The sequence below is a fragment of the Neodiprion fabricii genome, chromosome 6, assembly GCF_021155785.1.
Source record: "Neodiprion fabricii isolate iyNeoFabr1 chromosome 6, iyNeoFabr1.1, whole genome shotgun sequence".
Lineage (NCBI taxonomy): Eukaryota > Metazoa > Arthropoda > Insecta > Hymenoptera > Diprionidae > Neodiprion > Neodiprion fabricii.
The window spans coordinates 10,198,006-10,215,133 of NC_060244.1; the positions used below are offsets into that span (position 1 = coordinate 10,198,006).

The following is a 17,128-nucleotide window of genomic DNA, read 5'->3' on the forward strand; positions in this document are numbered from 1 at the left end:
TACTTCCAAGCGATTAAAAACGTTAAATATCGTAACTGGTAGAAATATTTTTTTCTAGTTCTTAGATCTAGTCCAAATAGTAGATAGATGCTCGAGTATTGCTAACATTTGTAAAATTTGTTTCCGCAGAAATAAAGTGTGAAATGTAACGGAATTTAATAAAAACTTTTGAAGTACGAAGTTTTGTATATCAATTGTACTCGCCACAATAATGCCGTATAAAGTTTTTCCGACATCCGTCGGTAACCTCGAAAATACAAAAACGAAAAGGAAATGACATAATTGATTAAGTGTCTGTTTGTATTTTATTTTTGATTTCACATTCGTTTTCACCCGCAGGTAAATCGCGAAGTTTCGCTTTTTACCGTTCCGCAAGACATTCCATTCCACTCTATACGGAGGCCGTTAGATGGCAACCACTGCACCGTTTAGACGTGCGTAACCTGAGTTGCGGATTAGCAGGCGCAGCCAGAAGATTTTTTTGCAGTTACTGGTTGAAAAAAGAAATAATGAAAATTTCCAGTTTCGAATCAAACATACAAACGATACAGCTTATTCAAACCGAGAATGATTGAGAGAACAAAAAAAAAAAAAGGATGAATGAAGATAAATTTGAACTAGTTCCGGAATACTAGCCGAAACTGGACTTCACCACGATGAAAACCTCAATTGGTTTGGACGGTTTATGTCTGAACGTTTGGAGAGTTTGACGTTACTGTCGTTTGGAATTCGTTTATTATATATAATACAATCTTTTTGCTTTGGGTATTGAAAAAAATGCGAACCACGTGTGGAGGGATGATACATAACACAAAGTAGTAGGTAAGGGTAGCAGCTGAGGAAAGAGTGAGAAAACAGGAAATTGAAGGAAATTTATACTAAATACAAAGAACGATTAAAAAAAATTCGATTGCTTAGTTAATGATGATTTAATGCGTGGATAATGCAGTTCTTGTGAAAGATGAGTCAAGGATTTTTTGTAGTACATAATTGAAATGAAAGAAATGGCGACATTAAGAACGAGTTGGTCAGAAATTTTTCGACTCAAGGAAGAAAAAAAAAAAAAATGTGCAATATGAATAGTGTAGTAGATCGCAATGTGAGGCCAAGCGGATAATTGGACCAGTATGGTTTGATGAGAGTAGCGATTAGAAAAATCAAAATTACTACTAATAAAGAAGAAAAAAATCTACGACACAAGAGTGTGAGACAAAAAAGAGAGAAAAATGAAAAAAATCTCGACAACCACATAAACACAATAATAAAACAAACTCACGACAAATATATAAATGAAATTTCTTTTAACGTAATAGTTTATTAAACGAAATAATAATAATAATTATCATTATAATTAATTAAACTAAAAATAATTAGACAGAAAAAAAATCACAATTAAAGCATAGGGATTGTTTCTGGTCTCTTTTACCCCCCTCCCCCCTTCCCCCCTGCCGCCCCCTTCCCGCTCACTTTCCTTCGTGGGAAATAAAAAAAATCGATTTATGTTATTTCATTTGTTTTTTTTCTGTAATTGTTCGTTTCTCTTTTTTTTTTTAATGTCCACTGTATTCCTTTTTTACTATTAGGTATATTTATATATAAGGTATATGAAAAAAGAGGTTCGGTGGCGCGCGCTCTGGCGGCACCATATTATACGTACATATATATATATATATATATATATATATATATATATATATATATATATATGTGTGTATGTATGTTATATATATATATATATACATGTTGTGTACATGTATACATATTACGATGATGCGTGCGTGTTTTTTTTTTATTCTTCGGAAATAATTAGGAAAAAAATAACCCAAAAAGTGATTATACATATAATATTTCGTAATAATATAGGTATAGATAATATTATACTTTCTTAATAACAAACTAATAATAAACAACTTGAGCACAGGTGAGGCGCAACGATGGACATACAATGGAGGAAGAGGAGACTGAATTAATTTTTATAAAATATAATTCAGATTCCTCGTCGTATAATTATGTATATATAACAAAACCCACCGTATTTTATATGCACCATAACAAGAAATTATCTACAGTGTTTTTTCGTTTCTTTTGTCTTCTTCGCTTAAGATCTACATTGTGTACGTGTGTTTGCGTGTTCGTGTGTTGGTTTTTCTTCTTCATTTGCTTGGTTTTGTCCAAGTTTTGTGTACTGTTTGCCGTTTACTCATCCCTGCGGCCAACTTTGACGAGAAATTATAGATACACACCATATACGCACCTGTTCAAATTATTCAAACGAGGGAAGAAAATAAACAAAACCTAGTTTGATAAATACAGATACGAAATAAAGGAAACTAAAACCGTTGAGTCAATAACAATAATTATTCAATTGATGAAATAATTGATTAGGTAATGGTATACCTAGAGTTCGAAAAATAAAAAAATGATAAATTCAATCGCCAATAGTTGACTGCCGGATCTTTCGACGTTGCAATGTATTCATCCTAAAGTCTTTCAGAATTCGTAATAATGGACACGGTTTCTTATTCTTTGCCTTTAATGGTAGGTACTTATAATTGTATTATACGTCTATATCATATACCTTACACACCTATTAATATAATAATTAATTAATAATATATAATATTTATTTATATATTTATATAATAGCTATTTACAAGAGGTTTCGCATACCACTTTGTGTTCAACACCATAGTTTTACTTTTCTCCCTTCCTTTCTTTTATCCTTATCCAAATTATTTTACTTCCTTCCCGCATGCAGTCAAACTCTAATCTACGCTATACGTCTTCTTCATCCTTTTCCTCGCAGATGTTTTCAAACGCACGTTCGCTCGCACACGAATTGAATTTATTGCGCCCTTCTAGATATCGTTTTTTTCAACGTGTATACCAAAATTCAAATTTGGCAAAGCAGTTTCGGTACAGGTGCCAGGTAGAACCGAGCCAACGCGATGAGACACTTATTTTCGTAATTTCAACGAATTTCCCTCCCTTCCTCCCTCCTCGACCTTCTTTTCAACACAATCAATTCCACTCTCGTTACTCGTGTCCCTCGCCTTCAACTATCTATAGTATTTAGATACCTATTTATACTTCTTCCATTATCAACACCGGAAGATACCTGCCCTCCTTATATATATACTTTCTTGGTATGGTAAGTACTGTTGCTCGTCCTTGTTTTCATAATTCTACGGAGATCTCTATATTATGTATACGCGTGAGAATGAAACGAAGTAGATTTACCGAAAAGGTTGGAGAAAAAAAATAAAAATAAATAAAAAAAAATAGCAACAAAGTTTACAAAAATTTAACGTAAAAAAAAAAAAAACGCATTTACATTATTCTTGCTAAATCGGTGAAGTGTATCAGTGTGAATGAACGATCGTGGGTTCGATAAAAAAGGGTGTGGTAAAAAAAAAAACAAAAAAAAAAAAGCAAAGGCAATTAAAAATATCCACGACGATCGTTCTGGAATGTCCAAGACGTACTACGGCTTGCACAACTGCTCGTCACCCTCGACGAAGAGGGTGAAAAATAAATGACAATCATACCTACGTCCTGCACGTTATTACATCGTAAGACGGTTTCGCCGTCGTTTGAGCTAAGCCGAATCCGTGAGTTACTGTTTCTCCTTGAGCCCACCGAGAAGGTTGTGATTTTCCATAGTTGCGCTAAGATTGCTCAGGTTGCTAAGATTGCTAAGATTGCCAAGGTTACTCAGGTTGCCAAGATTCGGTTGGTGAGCGTAGTTCCTTATCTGGTGCAAGCTGATCAGCTGATTCGGGAAGGAAGTCGCGTTCTGATTACTCGTCGTGCCGGAAGTCACGCCGGCCGACGATGTGGGCGAGGACTTCTGGGGGTTGAACGCCTCGTAGAGGTAGGGCCTGGACGCGGGATGATGGCTCCCGGGGTAGTGGAGGTGGTTCAGGGGGTTCAGGGGGTGCTGCATCGACGATATGGAGTTTATGGATATTGACGATATCGGGGTGAACGCCGACGAGCTGTTCGGGTGGTTTCCGGGCTGCGGAGTCTGCTGCCGCGAGTCGTTCTCGATCGACTCCCTGTGTCCGTGGGGCAGGATCATGTCCGGATTCTGGTTCTGGTGATATTCCGTGTGGTGATGGGGCAGCCGCTCGTGCAGGTCGGATATCATCGAGTCCGGACTGACCTTCGGCCAGTAGTGGTCCTGGTGGTGGGACATCGCGTGTATCGAGGGCCTGAGGCCGCTGCCGATTATCGGCGGACGTTTGTCCGTCCTTTCCGCGTGCTTCTGCATGTGCTTCGCCAGGTAAGTTTCCTGGGTGTAGCTCTTGCCGCAGTACTGGCATATGTGCGTCTTGAGGTGCTTCGACTCCTTGTGCTTCGGTATGTGCTCGAGGAGGCTTGGCTCGTCGGAGAAGCACTTGTAGCACGAGTTGCACTTGTACGGTTTATCGGTCTGGTGACACCTCGAGTGGCTCTGGAGGTTGCTCAGTTGGCTAAACGCCTTCGTGCATCCAGGGTGCCTGCATTTGTACGGTTTGTCACCGGTATGCGTCCTGATATGCTGCTGAAGGTGGCTCAGCTGGGTGAATTTTCGTTGGCATATCTCACATCGGTACGGTTTTATGCCGAGGTGAATCCTCGTGTGCTGCGACAGATACGACGAGTTCGCGAACGCCTTAGAACACTGCGTGCATTTGTACGGTTTTGCCTCTCGCATGTGTATCTGCGTGTGAAGTTGCAGGTCCGCTTTGCTCCCGAATATCTGTAATAACGAGAAAAATTGTCACAGTTACCAACGAGTCCAGATTTGCGCGACATTCACAATATTCATTTTCGCTGGTGCGATTCGACACACAAAAATTTCTCTACAAATACCAAACAGGGCGTGTTTGAATCCCTGTCCAGTGCAACTCCAAGATCAACCGTGTAGCTAGTGAAACTATAATTATTGGTGATCCGCGATTCGATGCATGTTCCAACGGACAGGACTCTCATCCGAAATCGTTGAATCCGGGAGCAGAGTAAAACGCCACATAAAAGAGGTCTGTGTGTATATGCTAATTTGCGAAGTACTGGGTATACTCGAAAATACTAAAAGGCGGGAGAAAAGATCGAGTTTGTCGTTTCAAGCCTCAACGCTAAAACTAATCGAAAAACCGTCTCCACTCCAAGACAGCGAGCCAATATTTGCCTCCTCAACGCGTTCGATGATTTTTTTTTCTTGTTTCCAGCATTGTTTACGAAGCTGCAGCTTGCCTGGAAGAGACTCGATCGGGTGCTTAGACTTTGACACCGTTACACCACCGGGTAAATCCCTACCGCGAATATTGCCGAAATCATCAGGAGGCGGGCGATTAATCGGAAACCACTGTCGCCGTGTTATATGGCTGTGAAGGCGCTGCATCTCGAAGCTTGGGGCCAGAGGGTGGTTTCCGCGACAATGAGGACGCGTCGCCTCTGGTTTTCCGGCGGTACCAACGGCTCCTCGTCTATTCGGCGACATCGTGCGTGAGCTCCACCGACCGGGCGTACCCGCTACCTGCCTGGTTATAAATAAATTCCAAGGAGGAACGAGCGGCCGCAGCGGCGAGCACATACGTCGAGAGAGGCTGGCCTTGTCTATCATGGAATCGCCCCGGGGGCTACCTGACTGGCCGCACAGCTACCGCATAGAGACGCCTCTGCGCTCATAAACCACAGACGCACAAATAATTCATCTTCGTCACGAGATTCCGAGAGATATTAGGGATCCGCTTTACTTTGCTTTGTACCCGCGAGCCGGCCGTGCGGCCGCCGCGACGCCGATCCTTCGGACTTTTTCCCCGCCGCGGGTCTCGTGCACGCTTTTATTTCGTACGTGTACGCAATAGGATCGTCAGCCCGGAACGCTGAAGGGTTCGCGAACTGCACCGCATTTGGGAAAAAACGAGTTTGAAAATAAATGTATCGGGTTGAAATCGATGGTTTCGTTTTTCGATACAGGAGTTGCGCAACGCGGGACGAAGACTCTGAACTAGTTTGTAACTTAATCTACTTCTAACTTCTGTAGTTTTTAAATTTATCTAGTATTTTCTACTCCATATTACTGCCTGATTACATACAAACCTCTCACCTTTTGCGGTTCTTAGGAGGTTTTTGTCCCAGAGCCTAATAAAACTCTACCTGTACGAGTATATCGATCTATACGAATGTGTTTCGACGTTTCGATACTGCTACGATTGGAATAAAATCACGGATTGATATTGATAAGAAAAAAGAAAATTTAATTAAACTATATCAGCTTGTCCAAGAGAGTGCAATACTCGATTATAACTCGACGGTGTACGCACGATCGAAGCATAATTCCGATCCGAAACAAAGCGAGTGGGTTATGCATAAAAGTAGAACGGGGTATTAAATACCAAACGGATGCAGGACGTAATTTTGTTTATTGCAGTTATTTCAAGCTTCTATTAACGCGCGAGCATCCAGCGTTAACAAAACAGTGTCGCCTGATGCCCGGTGACCCTGCAGCATTCTTCATTTTATCATTGGTCAGACATAACTAGACGTATTTATTGCAGCCAATAAATATATTAGTGATCATTATACTAGTAATACAAACAATAACTCCGCGCAAATGCGAATTGCACGCCTATTTCCGGCCCAATTTCAAATACACATTTGGCTGGGAAGAATTGCGGAATTATGAGCTCTAAGGGTTGAAATGTGTTAAATTGTGTAAGCTCGAAAAGCGTGCGTGTAACTCCAGAGCATTAATATGTACGCAAACGATCATTATCAACGATGTATAATCTAAGGTATGTGTCTCGGTAAGAAAAAAAGAAAAATACTAGAAAGAAGGGGAAAAAAGCGTCACGTGTGTGTAAAGCTGGGCCGCGAGCAGGCAGGCAGGCAGGCAGGTAGGTAGGTAGGTAGGTTTATAGACGTAGGTAATGATATAATTTAACAGCTGACGGCACACGTCCTTTCGCGGTCTCATATATTGTGTGCATACACAAACGCACACGCACACGCGTACGCACACATATCTATATATTCACGAGAGCAATCCACCAATCTGTGCAGTGATATTTTTTATTTCCTCCTTTCGAAATTTGTCCTTGCAGAGAAGTCAAGTTCGCGCGAGGCCCACGTAATCGCCTCTGGCCGCACAAGAACGCCGCAGTCCGGAGACGATGCCTTGTTACACACACCTAGTCCGCGTCCTAGAAGTCTGGATCGGACTCGCCGTGAGATGGAGGGAGCCGGAGAGAGGAAAAAAGCGAGAAAGAGAGAGAAACCGAGCCGAGAGAAATACGCGTAGGTTCTGAAATACGGACTCGAGTATATCGGTAGGTAGGTACCTAAGTTCTTTTGCGCTCGCACGCGATCCTTCTACAAAATTTATTCCTAAAATCCAGATGCGTGACATCGCGTTTGGTACATATTTAACGATGCTGCTTTGGACGAAGTTCGAGTTGCGGTATAAGGTATACCTCTAGCTATATTTCCCCTTTGGATAAAAAGCAACGTCTCTCAAAAAGTCCACACCGTAGACCGACTGCACACAGTGCCGCTGTTTGAGATCGCAGATCACCGATCTTCGGCGGCCCTGACCTGCGCGTCAAAAAATTCCGCGCACCCGTGTTGCCGATGTAATTACCAGCCGTAACTCTTTGATGCCCAGTCGAGACTCGATTTACGCGGCTGAAGCGCGAACGATAGCAAAAAACTCAGCTGAGAAGAGACGAGAGAGAAAATAAGTAAATAAATAAATGACGCCCATCGATTAACGAATCGAACGATGCAACAGCGGTATTAATGGTCGTTCAGACGGAGATCGGAAGAAGAAACTACCGCACGCGTCGGTTGCGATGCGTTTCAATCGCGTGTCCTTCCGCAATCCTGAGGATCCTCGGATCAACCAACGCAGACCCGGTGGAGTCCTCAATTTTTTCTTCCATTTAAAATTATTTTTTACCCTTCCAACGAATTTCCGCACTGCGGTGAAGCGGCCGAGCTGACCGCCGTAATTGCCCCGGGTCGTTCGGAACTTCCGCCTAACTAAGCTTACCTTTAAAATTACGTCGTTAGAACCGAGTGGATACCACGGTGCTGCAGGGTGAAGGAAGAAGCGAGCTTTCGAGCTTGAGGTGGTGCGGAAAGAGGAAGAAGCTTGGGTGGATGCAACGCGGCCGCCGATAGATGCCCCGAGGACGAACAATCGTAATAGTATTTGTTGCTCAAGTATAATAAGCGTTATCGTCTCCATGGTCCGACTGACACTTGGTTTTATAAGTATAAGCCATTCCCGGCGGATATTATACTTCGCGTTGGTTTCAAGGAACTCGATGGAATGCTTCGGCGACTGCAACAATTACCCGTCGTAAACGAACCTCGGTCCGCCGAGATTGAAATATAAAATTAAATTTTTTCCTTTCACTATTTTTTCACCCCCCGAGCCTCTCTTTTCTTATTCCTTTGCAGCCGACAATTCTTCCTCTCCCTGCCCCTTTTCTCTTTCAGAGAAATGAAACATGAAGATGGAAAAGCCCGTCGAGTTGTTCCGCCGGGACTGGCGCGTGATCTCTTTCCTCCACTTACTTCCTAATTCTTCTTCATTCGCCGAACGACTGTTATCTGGAAGCCATTTACGACACAACGTGCCTTCTACCCCGTCTATTGTTCCATCTTATTATTTTTCTTTCGTTTACACGATAATTTACGTTTATGTTTCGCACGGAATTACACTCCGATCATTTCGACGTAGCTATCTAATTTCTATTCTCAGTTCCAGACGGAGTTATAGGTTCGAGGTATCATTTGTTATTACCGTATATTCATAATTTATTAGAGGCAGTCGCGGTCGTGAAGACCGCTCGACGCGTATTCGCGATATTGCTGCAAAATCACTTTTGGTGAAAATTGAAAAATTTCTTCAAATATTTCTCGTAATATACCCGCAACTCGGGTGTACCTCTGATTAATTCATTAAGTAACGCGGACTGACGAATTAAACGTCGGTTTGACCGTGACTGTGTGTATGCAATCGAAATTCTTCTTTTTTTTTTTTTATTCCTGTCTCTTTCTCTCTCTTTTTTTCTTCCGAAACTCTTTGGGATTCGTTCATTACGATCGAGGATGTGAATAAGTTTAATTGAATTCGTAAACGCTGGCCCAAGGCTAACTCTTTAATGCCCGACGCGTTCTGCAAAGGACAAAAGTATAAGTTGGACAGTGGTTGATAGCTTTATAGTGTCGTATAGTTTGGGAGCAAAGATGAAGGTAGTCAAGAGCCGATTTACAAATTGCGATTGTAATAAAAAATCAATTTCAGCCGAGTTCTTGGATTTAATTTGACAAAACTGAATGTTGAACAAATCTCGTTAGAAAATAAAGAGAAACGAAATTTGGCATGACAGAGTGTGCCTCGTGGCGGTAAGAATGTTTCGTATTAAGTGTCCGGCGTTTCGCGACCGCGAATGCGTAACGCTTGATTGGTCATTAATTTCCTACAACGTGCGGACAGCAGAACTTTGGACGAGATGTCGGAATTTTTAATTACAAGTTAGCTTCACTATCCGCCTTTACGCATTGTAGATAGGTACAAATACATACACCAGCCGAGATAGCCCGGGCAGAAGCTGGCCTTGGATGGAATTTTAGCCCAACTATGCAAATGTCTAATTTCAATAAATTATACCGATGAATACGTTTGACCGGAACCTTAGACTGGTCTCCTACGGATTTCGGAATAAAAAAGACCAACACGACTGCGGATCCTCGATTAAGATTTTTTTCTCTTCTTCGTTACAACGATACATTTCCAACCGGTCCAGAATCAGGAGTGAAAATCTAAATCGTGTTTATCTTTCGAGATCAGTCAAAGGCTTCGTTTGCACAACTGTAAATCCGGGATTATCAAGATTACGTAATCAACATGCGGTGAATCGAAGAAGCAGGAAGGGTAAAAGTAAAAAAAAAAAGTCAAGATGAGCGGTATACATGCGATACATTTAAATATCCGCTATACCGCGCCAACAGGTGGCAAAGTCCCATGTAAGGATAAATCAAAACAGGTATCAAGATTTAAGGATAAACGACGGACTAGGCGAGGAGCCAAGTGCGAAGGACCAAATGATCATCAAGGACCAAAAAACCAGTTTTAACTCGCAGAGATAGCTGCTGTGAGAGAGAGAGAGAGAGAAGGGGGGCGGATATAGTTAGTCAAAATGAGACGAAATGAAACTAAACGAGATTGAGTGACCGGGCGTTTTATTAACCGGATTTATTTGTTTTCGAATTGAATAACGTATTTAGCGGAGACTCGTTTCCGTGAGTGCTTTTTGCAAGTTTTCTCTTTATTTTCTCTCATCATCGCGACGCATCGTAACGGCGATGCAGTCCGGTTTAGTCGCAAGGTGTTAGCCCGAGGCGTCGCCAAATCGAACTGCTTACACTTTGACAGGCGTTATTGCCCTTTACCGGTATAAACATCGTTTGATCACGCCTGTATATACGTGATAATTGACGTCACAACGTTCGTGTTGAGATTCGAGGATTAGGTAAGCGGCAAATTATTGACCCTGGAATGAATATGTTTGCCGGGTTATTAGATAGACAATCTCAACTGTTCGTTTTATCCCGCGTTTCAATCTTGGATCGGGTATAATACGAATTAAAATCATTCGAATACGGTGACATATGTAAATTGAAAATTTTTCAAAGTCATTGAACCATATCGTTGCCTTTCGCAATAATCTCCGATAGCTCAACGATTATCCACATGGCACTTTTGTATCGAGAAATTGTATATTCGTTTGAAACAACGCGGAATTTCAGCGAATATCTGATTCCTACGTAATATAAAAGTAAACTTTGCTCGTTGATTTACATGTGAAACCGTTCCGATTGTATACGTGTTTAGACTCATTATTGCCTCTAACGTTGCGGGTTTTCACGTAACGTATTCATTACTATTATTATCTTTATTATTATCGATGATTAAAAGTTGAATTTCAATTTTACGTCGGAAATATTGCAGGCAATGGCCTTTGGGATGAAGTTTTGTTCAATCCCTCGCAAATATCAAATACATTGAGAACAAGTGTCAAAATGGTTTACTCAATTTTGAAAGATCGGTTACAATTTTCCAATTAATTTGAAAACCCGTGCAATTATATACTACGATAAGGTATAAATATATTGTGACATTATACTTGACTTTAAATAGCGCAACACTCAGTTTCCAGATGAGAAAAGAGTCCCGTGTGTAGTTTGTTGAAGTCGTGCCGCACCTTGAAATTTCGAAACGAAACGGCTGCAATAGATTTCGCGGTCGGCGGCAATCGGCCCAAAACTAATATCGTCCGTTTCTATCCTAGATGAGAAAAAGAAGGACGAACACAAAGAATAATTGTGCCGAAAAATCGCTTCGAAGATCTCTGGCGATTGTTTACTCGGGAGCCCCTTAATTCAACTTGGGCAACCCTTTCCTCCCGGTGTTTTTTTTCTTCTTTCTTTCTTCCTCCCTTTTCTCCGCCATTCTTCAGCGTTCATCATTCGAGGAGCACGCGTCTGTCCGCACGTTTGCCTCGTGATCTTTATCCCCAAGCGCGGCGCGGATCTATGAGGCATTCGGTTGCCGGGGCCCGAGGTATAATAATATGCGTCCATCTGGGGGTAGGAATATGTATGTGCGTGTACGCGTTTTGATCGACGTCGCGTCTTACGAGTTTGGTGAAAAAGGCTGGCAAGTTATATAGAAAAGGTAGGAAATCAAGGGAAATTTCTAGTTCACCTCCCCAATGCGGGGCAGGGATTTTCGAGTTTTTCGGTAAACAAGCCGATGACGGATGGGCCCGAACACAGCGCGGCACTCGTGCTTCAGCCACAGGTATGAAACAGGGGGAGACGATCGTCACTGAAGAAGCAGCTAGTGTACGGTTTAAGTGCCTTTTTGAATTTTCGGTCCGAACCCCGCACCGTGGGCCGGATAGGTGGGACTCACTGAAAGGAGGCATAATCTCTATGCGATTCTTTGCCCGAGTGATCCGGCATCGCAAATTTCTCGGATAAGTAGACCTTTCATCGCTGCACACATCCACCGATCGCCTCGATCAGCCATTATTACATTTCTCTCGTCCTAATCCGTTTTGACGCGCATTATATTTTATGCGACCGACGGCAAGGCAATGGAGAAACAAAAAAGGCCCCGAAATCCATCGCCCTGGACGATCGTTTTCCACAATAAATTACACACAACGTAACTGCAAGCCCGGATGTCGACGTCCAGTCTCCGGGTACCGATATTCCCGACCGCACGGCGACGTGACGCGAGCAAAATCTCTGACCAGGTGTAATATGCCTTGTACCTACTACTCGAGAAATTTACACTCGATACCTCCACAAGCCGCTGCGGCCGCGGCAGCGAAATTGATCTATTCTTCCCCGGATGTTCACAGTTAGACCTTCGCCGCCGGACAACAACCGACTCGGGGATTGCAGCGTTGTTCGTAGATGGTTTCGACTCGTGGACGGAGAATCTTACGAATCGAATTTCAATGAAATAAGCAAAATCACCCCGAAGAATCGATGCGCTCAACTATATAAGGAACCCATTGAACGCGTGATTCGTGCAGCAAACGAACAAAGAGAAACATTAACAAAATCAGAAGATGTTTGACTGAATGTTGAAACGGATTAATATCATAAAATAAAAAATAAAAAAAAATAAATAAATGTCAACATTTGTAGAACAATTCAAACGCGGAGGAGTAATAAATATACGCGGTCGGTGCACCGGATAAACGAGCGGAACTTGGCAACGGATGGACGCGGGAGCGAGCCCTTAATGAAAGCCAACAGGGGAAAGAGGGGAGAATTTTTTCACTCAGCATACGTAGATGACGGTTAAGGAGCAGACTTAGTACCTACCCACCACCCCAGAAGCGAGGGCGCGGTCTTAAGCTGTGATACCGGTATAACCGGAGGAAGAAATGGCACTTTTTTCGGATGTGTCTCCTTGATTTTTTTCTATAAAGCGTACATAAAAATAGAAGCAACGGTGAGGAGGAGGAGGTGGCGGAGGAGGGGAAGGGGGGGGGGATTTTTTTCCAAGGCGGTAAAGTTTTTTCATCCAGCACGGAAGAAATATGGTATCCTGTATATATACGGGGTACTACTCCAGCCAGTTAATATGTCTGCTGTTTTATTTTAAGTCGCATCCCCAAAGTCGTCAGGCTCATTGCCTTATACTTGCCGCGTGTACGTAACGCGTACCTTATACATTCGTGTTTACCATCCGCAAGGGAAGTTGACGCTCACCCATCCGCGGTCCATCGAACCGACTTGTCACCCTCGGACGTTTCGCATCTTGACGCGTTTCGACGATCGGAGTAAAATTAAAAATGAAGAGGCAAAGATGAAAAGAAAAAAAAAAAGAAAACTGAGAGACGAGAACGACATTTTTTTTGAATATTATATCAAACTATCGATTAGCGCAGTTTTCATCGGAAAGAAAACGATGCGGGAATTCGTGGGACAATAAAAAACAAAGAATCTGCAGCGAGGAGGAATTAAACTACAGTCGTAGGTACTACGTACCGTACAGAATTGTAACCATAGACGCGTAACATTAGCGAGTTGGTAAGGTACGCGTATACATCTATGTACAAATACGGTAGTCGGTTGCTTTTTTGCGACGTGTTCCCCCGGTTTTTACGATTTAGGCGAGAGACGACAAATTGAATGAATGAATGAACGACCGAACGAACGAATGGATGCGAGAGAGACAAAGTTCGTTAGAATTTTTTTTTCCAAAGTTCCATCAATTCGAGAGCTGTACGAATTTATGCAACGCGGTACATAAAACGACGATGCGTACGTAGTATTATTACCGTACACATGTTTTTATCAAATTTTTTCTCTCGTCACAGATTTCTTCCGTTATGTTTCGCTCTCGGATCATCCGGTCAGACGCGTTTCGCGACGATAGAAAATATCGTCACGGTATGAGAGTAAGGAAGTTGGATTAAAGAGAAATAGAGATAAAAACAGAATTTAGCCCTGAATTTTATTTCAACAGTTTCTATCGAAGTGGGTTAACATGTTAGACACGGTCGAAACTGGTTGTAGAAAGTTTTTCCCTTCAGGAATGTAAAGAGACGAAGGGAACGTTTACCGCATAATTATATTAAATTTCAATTAAGTTTTTATTAGTCTTCCCGTATGATCGCGGTGGAAAATTTGAAGAAGCTGTGTCTACAATTTGTTTCAGGATCTGGCTCACATTTTTCAATTACTTTCCACGCAGCGTGTAATATTATGTATAAAGTACGATAACACGTTTGAAAATAAATCGTTTCACCTGCCTAAAAGTCTAATTTCTTTTTCTTATTTTCACAACCGCTGTTAAGTGAAATTGATTTGTTGAGAACAATCGATCGAAGCGGCGGAAATAGTTGCGCCAACAAAATTCGGCGAGCGAAGGGTGGAGAATATCGCGGGTAGAAACGGACCCCATGCGGCAAAACGGTGCGTGGCTTTTTGTCATTCATCCGTAGCAAGTGAGATGTCGAGAGTCGTCGGTGCCTTGCTGCACAGGCTAAAAAGTTTCGAGCTTTGATCATTGTTCAGAGCGAGGACAATGAGGTCCTTAGAATCGATTGAGCATTGGCAACACACGCACGTGTTACGAGCAGGCAGTCACGACTGGGTACAACGTAAGGCTGCAGGACTCGCGAGGCGAGACGTGAGAATGTCCTTTGGAAAAATCAGCCCTGGATACCAAGGTGTGAGCGCCGTGGAAGTGTTCGTTGTGTTCGTGGGCTCCGGACAACATTGTCCGAGGCGGAGGGGAGGATAGAGACGATAAGGAGAAATAATAAGGACGAGAGGACTTTTTAACAGGTCAAGTTTCCGAAATCCTAGCGGGCATTACCCGAAGACGAGAGCCGTGTGTGTCCAGGGGCGAGAAGAGGATTTCTTTTTTCTTCCTCTGTTCCCTCGCAACCCCTGCAAGGATCTACAATGCACGCGCCTCCCGGGAGCCATTCAAAGCTCACAATTGTATTGACAACTGACGATTGTCATTTCTATTTTGTTACCCTGGATTGCCGATTATTTTTCATCGCTTTCATTGTCGCCATTTATATACCATTGTGCAGAAATTCCCTGCATCTTTCTCTTTTTCTTCCTCACAAGAACCCGCCGCGACGACGATTTTAAAAAATTTTCCTTACCTCTCGCGACGAAGAAATGCCCCGAAGATCGCAGCGAGCAAATCTCTTTTGGTAAAATTACCTTGAAGCTCGTCTACTCGTGTATAAGGAAGGCGAGTCGCGTATCCGGCTCTCAGCCGAGATCGCGCGGTTAGATTGTGTAGTAAAAATTTTCAATCCACCAATTATATTACCGTGCGTAATTGCTCGCCTTGAAAACGTGTGGGATTGATCTACCTCAACGAACGTGCAGAGACGTTGACTCGAGTCAGATAGACTCGCGGTTACCTCGGATTTAAAATTTTCGAGGATAGCGTCAGTCTATGATCTCGATGATCTTTCCACGCATACGTATCAAATGGCAAGGTCGCTGTACGTCGGCGAACTTTTATACGGTATATTAATTTACGATCGAAATTATTCCGGTTCGTCGATTGGTTTGAAGAAATCGGGAAAATCCGCGTATTCGTTTTGACGTACAATATATGACTCAAGTTTCGGGATGAATATACGTACGTGTATAGAAATGAACAAATTGTCATTTATCCATATACGTGTATCGCTTCGCTGACTTCCCTCTCTAAACAACGTTCTTCACCTCAAACACGACGAACTGAATTCGACCTGATCTACTGAAAATATTACATTTACACAGAGATTGCGATCAGGTCATTGTAACTCGGAGTTTCGAGGGGTTTCGGAATCACGTAATCGTAGACTTACGTATTCGCTATCTCTAAAGTAACAATCCGCGAACGGCGGAGCTAATCAAACCGTTTATCACAAGTTCACACATATGTTCATATCCGTATATAATACGTATACGTCGCGCCAAAAGCCGTTTGAATGAATCCGGGCTATGTCGTTGAGATATCGTGCAATCACCATCACTTCCGAAGTGAGTGATCGCGGCACGAAGAGCGTGTGTATCTATTTCCCTCCCCCACATTTTGCAACAACTTATATCGCCCTTTTCCGAATCCCGCTTAAAATCACAGCCACATAATACGTGGCGGCACGAACTCGCGCCTCTCATATCACACAGCTATATATATATATATACGCTGCGGCGCCGTTAGACCGCGGTTTCGTTCGGACTTCTATTTCGCGCCTTGAATCTAATCGCGAACCGCCGGATTTTCCTCGTAAGACGAGGTATTTGACCGCGGCATTATCAGCGAGACATTTCGCCAATTCTCTCCGCCACCGCATCCGATATTCGTTACCTTTTCGTCCTCGTGGGGGGTTGGCGGCGTCGGCGGCGTGTACATGCGGGGCGCGTAGTCTCCGAGGAGAGACGCGCCACCAGCTGAGGACCCTTGGCTCCTGGGAGGACTCAAGTCTGGAATCGTCGCGTGATAGTCCTGCAAACCGGCGACACCCGTTGGCACCACTGGCCGGTATTCCATGGCACGGACCTCCATTTTTGTCCCGATCGAAAAACCCGAGTAAACCAGCTTGAGGCTTTTTCTTTACTACTTTTTTTTTTTTTTTCTTTTTCTTCTTTCACGCACACTTAAGGATCAGACACGAGTGTTCTTGTGTTTCGGTACCCTTCCGTTTTGTTTGGTATTTTTTCTTTTACTGTTTTCTTTTTTTTTTTAATTTTTTTTTTTTTACACGACGATTCGCGCGTCCATTTCAAACTTTACACTACAAGGGTGGATCACCAGCCACGTGGCGGCTTTTACAGATATAACAAATAGATACAGCGATTGCAGAGAATGAAACGAATTTTCCTGCACAAATTCGTACGCGCACGAGGTGTTTTATTTTAGTTATTTATTTTTTATTTAATTTTTTTTTTTTTTTTAATTTTATTTATCTTTGCGTCAGCTTTAACTTTATGATTTTTATTTTTGTTTTTGTTTTATTTGTACCCGTTTGATTGACTTACATTGATTTACGACTTATCTTGATTTGTTCGTTCATTTGTGCAAATA

The 17,128-nt window shown here is 42.6% G+C and overlaps 1 protein-coding gene across 1 annotated transcript in view; it reads right to left on the minus strand.

Annotated features, from left to right (window-relative positions):
• Nucleotides 1–1,777: 1,777 nt before the first annotated feature.
• LOC124185414 (zinc finger protein rotund-like) overlaps nt 1,778–17,128 on the minus strand; it is a 68,327-nt gene continuing 52,976 nt past the window's right edge. The window contains exon 6 of the mRNA XM_046576176.1: nt 1,778–4,744. Coding sequence (XP_046432132.1) covers nt 3,617–4,744 — 1,128 coding nt within the window. The 3' untranslated portion in view covers nt 1,778–3,616. The remainder of the gene's footprint in view (nt 4,745–17,128) is intronic.